At 62.5% G+C, this 5,141-nt stretch overlaps 1 protein-coding gene across 1 annotated transcript; it reads right to left on the bottom strand.

Moving 5' to 3' along the window:
* Positions 1–809: 809 nt before the first annotated feature.
* FUOM (fucose mutarotase) lies at positions 810–4,457 on the bottom strand. The gene is given in 7 exon segments (XM_033842333.1): positions 810–885; positions 1,160–1,233; positions 1,816–1,883; positions 1,886–1,913; positions 2,113–2,183; positions 3,577–3,736; positions 4,449–4,457. Coding segments are annotated over 7 exon segments (486 nt in total).
* Between the last annotated feature and the right edge of the window lie 684 nt (positions 4,458–5,141).

Raw genomic sequence — 5,141 nt, 5'->3', positions numbered from 1 at the left:
ACAACCTCGCAGGCCCCCTTTGCCTGGGTGCCTCGCGTCCTCCTGTCCTCTACCCGCCGCCCCGGCCATCCCCAGACCCACTCGGGCTCATGCGTATTCAGTAGGCGCTCAGCCACCAGAGCGAGGGAACACAGGCACCGGGCCCAGCGCCCCCCACCCCAGCTGACGGTGTGGTCAGCTCCCGGAGGCTCCAGACCAGTCTCTGGGGCTGAAGGAGCAGCCCTGGCCCCCTCTTCAAGGGCCACCTTAGTGACTGCAGCCCACTCAGGGCTGCCTGGGTAGCTGATGCACCCACCCCCAGGCCCCCTTGCCATGTGCTGCGTCACCCAGGCCCCTGCCCCGGCCCTCTGTGAGATCTCCCCACGCGAGGGTCTCGACCTGTGTGAACTCTCATCCCAAACCCAGGGACTTGCCAAGTCAGGTGACCCAAACCTATCGGGAGGAGGGAGGCCTTACTTCCCACCTGAGGGTTCACCAAGAGTGGGTGGGGTCTGCCCTCCGGGGAGCCCACAGCCGCTGTTGCACTCAGCACAAAACAGGCCTTTGTGAGTGAAGATGGAGCTCCTGTTTAAACCTTTGGACTGTATGTTGGCAAGTCACTGCACTTTTCCATCATTTTCCTGAACTGGGATAATGCCAGCCCTGGTCAGCAGAGTCCCCCCCAGGACCCGCTGGGCCCCTGGAGCCCCTGGCTGGGTGAGCTTTGAGCGCTGCCGGGCAGGGCCAGGCCAGTTCATCTGCCGCTGGGCACGCCTGCTGGTGGCGGCGTCGGGTTCAGGGTTCCAGATCCCTCCCTGGGCGGGTGGTCTTCAACAGGCCTGGAACAGGGCATCGGGGGCCGGCAACCCCTTCTTGAGGATGAGGCTTCCGTAGAGGGCCGCCTCCCTGCATAAGGAGCAGGCTGAGTGCCGAGCTGGGATGGACAGGCCTGGGGTGCCCAGAGCCCTGCTCTGCCACCCACCCTGTGCACTTTCAGCAAATCCCTCGGCTCTGCCATTCCCCGTGGGGCATCTAGTCTCCGATGGGGCAGGGGCTGAGTAGAGGGTGGGGAGGGCTCTGCAGTGGGAAGGGGTAGGGGCCCAGGCTCGGCCCAGATGCAGCCGGACCCAGCCAGACCCAGGAGGACCCAGTGGACCCAGCAGGTCCAGCCAGAGTTCACCCAGTTGTCACAACAGCAACAGCCTTTCTGGTCCACTCATAAAACTCCAATCTCTCTATCGTGGCCAGGGGGCTCTGGAAGGCAAGGGGGGCGGCTGAGGGCCCCAGGCCCAGTGGGGCATCAGCACATTCTCCAGGCTGGGGTCCCCAGGACGCTGGGCTCCTGACCTGCGAGGGCTGGGCGGACAGGTGCACAGGGGGCTGTGGTGGCCGCCTGCCTGGGGCCCTTGAATCGTCTGAGCTGCCCTGGGGGTCGGGGTGGGGCTGCTGTCCAGGACAGGAGCCCCGGGTCCTCTCTTCAGGAAGGTCCTGCCCAAGATCTGCTGGTGGGTGGTGCCGGGAGGACAGGCCCGGCCCCTTGAAGGGTGGGGGGCTGACAGGCAGCATTGGGCCAGGCCTCTGACCACAGATGGGGCTCCCCGCTTTCCCCTGGCTCCGCTCGGACAGGCTGGGGTGGGTGAGGACCCCCGGGCAGAGATAGGTCAGGGTCCTGGAAGGGAGCGGGGAGGCCGGGGCAAGGGGTGGCCATACGCCCGGGTAGAAGCTCGCACAACCATGGTGCAGGGTTCGGGGGGGGCCTGTCTTTCACTTCTCTCGGGACTCCAAGGAGGCACAGAGGATCCCTGACCCCTTTCCTGGTGGGGATCTCAGGCTCACCGCACAGCCGGCCCTGGAGAGGATGGAATGGTAGCTTGGCCACACTGGGGTCTGCAGGCCCCTCTCCCGTCGCTGGGCACCAGCTCCACGACCACAGCCTGGAGACAGAGGGGGGGTCAGCTCTGTGGCCCACTGCTCCTGCCCTGGGTGCCTCCAGGACCCTTCGTTGGGTGACAGCTCAGGGCTCCTCTGATCAGGCTCAGGGGTCTTTGGGGACACGGGTCCTGCCCCCTACCCAAGGCAAGTGGCCCCCCTGAGTTCTGGCAAAGGGTAAACTGAGGCCCAGAGCAGCCTTACCGGGCTCTCCATGTAGCAGTCCAGTGGTAGCGGCTGCAGCACAGCCTCCAGGCGCTGAGGGATGCCCAGGCCTGAGGGCAGAGTGCCGACCTCAGACGCCGCCGTCTCCCACCCGGCCACCTGCTGCGCGTGGGGTGACACTTATTGAGGTCACATTGGTGTCTCCCCACCCTGGCCACGGCACCTGTCACTGTCTTGGCCCTGCGCATCCCCCTTCACTCTACCACACGGGTTGTTGTTGGTGACCCCCAAACACTCGTCCACCAGGAGGGGCACCTGGGCCACCTCCTTGAACCCAGAAGGGCCTGGAGATGACCTCCTTGTGACGAGGACAGTGGGGTCTGGAAGAAGGCCCCTCTGGCCCCAGGCTGCCCCCAGACCTGCCCCACTTGGCTCCAAGGGCCCCTGCTCTCCCGAAAGTTGGTTTCTGATTGTTAAGCTAACGCGCGCTCATTGTACAAAACCAGGAAAAACAGAAGCGCACGAAGAAAAAGAACCGGCTGTGATCTTACTACGTAAAGGAAACCCTGCTACTGTCGGAGTGCATTTCCTTCTGCCGTTTTCCCTCGTTTCAGCAAGGTTAGACTTTTCTGCACATTGGACGCTGAATGCTAACTGCTTGTTTGCCGGGGTGTGTGTGTCACTTCTGGGGGCTGCACCGTGATTCACTTATGCCTTCCTTCTCTTCCACCATTTGGGCCTTTCTGTGGCCCACCCCGCGGAAAGGGAGGAGAGCACCTCGGGTTACCTGGCTCAAGGTGTAAACCAAGGCACAGCGGGCTCAGCTCCCTGAGCAGGGGGGAAGCTGGGGCCACCAGGTCGGGAGCGCCCTGTCCAGGGGGCTGCGTTTACCCCACATTTCACATCTCTGTGCCTTTAGTGGCCTGAACTCTGCAGGGAGAGTCGTGTTCCTGCCTCACAGCATTGCTGGGGGTGGAGGCATCCAGGCACAGCCCAAGCCCAGCCCATGCCCCCCGTTACCCTCAGGACTGCTAACCCCTCTCTTACTGTTACCTCCTGGACCTGGCTCCAGGGCCCTCCCAGCCTCACCTCCCACTGGCCCCTGGGGGGATGAGAGGGTTTTAAGAGACGGAGTGTGCGGACACCTGGAACGTTTGGGGCCCGGTCACGAGTGGTGGGATTCTAGAGCAGAGTAAAGGCTGAACACCTGACCTGGACCAGGAACCGCTGCCCAGCCAGCCAGGACGGTGCCAGGCCTTAGCTTCCCCATTTGTAAGAAGACACCAAGTGGTGTGTGAGATGGGGCAGGAGGCCCAGGCTCACTTCTGGGGACTGGGGGCTGCAAGGAGAATCCTGAGGGTCCTGGCACTGAGATTTCCTGGGTCACTGGTGGGTTATTGAGGAATTGGTGGGGGTAGGAGCAGAGCTGCAGCACCTGGGCAGCCCAGAGGCCGGATGACAGCCCACCCTCCCCACCAGAAGCTCTGCGCCCGCCGCGCTCACCGATCTCATCTCCGTGCCCCATCCGCGCCAGGGCGTAGAGCGGCTCGGGGGACGGCAGCGCGGGGACGCCCTTCAGCACCACCCTGCTGGCTGGGCCTGAGAGGGCGGGGCGGCCACGAGGGACGGGGCCGGGGAGGGCGGGCCGCGTGTGGGGTGGATCCTGGAGGGGAGAGGGGCCAGAGGGGGCGGGTGCATGTAGGGGCGGGGCCCGGCGGGAGATGGGCGTGGCCTGAAGGGAGGGTCCCCCGGAGTGCGGAGGACTTAGGGTTGCCTGGGCCGCCTCGGGGCGGGGTCGACCCCAGCCCAGCCCCGCAGGCGCCGTCTTTCGAGGTCTCGCTTACCCGGCCAGGTCCAGGACCCGGGCACCCATGTGTGTTTGTGTTGGAGCTCCCCAGCGCCCTCCGTGCGTGAAGGCCTCCTCTCCAGCCCCCGTTCCGCCCCCAGGCCTTGGGGACTCGTCCCCCACCCCCTCTAGCCCGCAGGGTCCGTGGCGCCCTGGGGTGGGGAGGGCTGGGTGGCGGCACAGGGAGGATTTACTTCTTCACCCAACACTGTTCACACTGGAAGGACCCTGAGGACAGGTGGGTGCGACCTCTGGGCCAAGCGGGTGTGCTGAGAGCACCCCTGCGCTGTCTTCCAGGCGTCAGCCTGCTGAGACTCCTCAGGTACCTGGCTAGGGTGCCGCACCCCTGCCCAGGGAAGCAGTGCTCTGACTCCCCGTTGGGGCCCCAGCGACCTGGACTCCACAGGACCCGCCCCACTCCCGCCCCCACGCCCCCCAACCCTAGGTGTCTTAATTTTGCGGGGGAGAGGTCACCTTCAGCTGGCCAGCTGAGGTGCATATAAAAGGAAGGATTTCAAGGAGCCCATACATCTTGCATCTTCCCATACATAGGAAAGCACTAAATTCATTAACTTGAGATGTCTGGTTTTCTTTAATTAGCAGTAATATTTTGCTGTTCAGACTACCTGGTTTTTTGTTTTGTTTTGTTTGCAAAAACTCCTGTACATACTGGCTCCTCCTGTTACCCGAAAACTGGGTTCACCTCTCGGTGGGTGTCGAGCCGAAAGACAGCCAAGCCAGCAAAGGTGGGGAGAAGGAAGAATTTATCACAGCAAATAAGGAGAGCACGGGGGCCTTCCCAAAGCAGGGTCCCCCCCCAGCAAAACTGGGGACGTTTTAAGCTAAGGGCACATGCATATTCAGGAAGGGGCTTGAGCAGAGAATTTAGCATAAAGTTGGGGCAAAGGTCAGGTCGACAGAGTCACGTCTTTGTTGATTTAAGTCAGGACGGTCAGCATCACCATTCCACCCTCCACCTGGGTAGGGACCTTAGTTCCTGCACAACTCCAGGTATATTATTATGTTTATCCCTTGAGGAGGACCTAGGACTCTGCTTTATCACTGCCTTTTCTCTGTCCCTGTGTTCCTCTGTTCGTTTAACATCACTGATTACTGAGACCTGTTCAAGGGCAAGCACCAGGGCCAGGCTTAGACCACAAAATGGCACAGGCCAAAATGGGTTCTCATATGTTCAGAGAGCCATTCCTGGTTCTCTTTCTCC

Source organism: Tursiops truncatus, chromosome 16 (genome assembly GCF_011762595.2).
Source record: "Tursiops truncatus isolate mTurTru1 chromosome 16, mTurTru1.mat.Y, whole genome shotgun sequence".
Classification (NCBI taxonomy): Eukaryota; Metazoa; Chordata; class Mammalia; order Artiodactyla; family Delphinidae; genus Tursiops; species Tursiops truncatus.
Note: the sequence above shows the minus strand (reverse complement) of the source record. Positions and strands in the feature narration are given on the sequence as shown.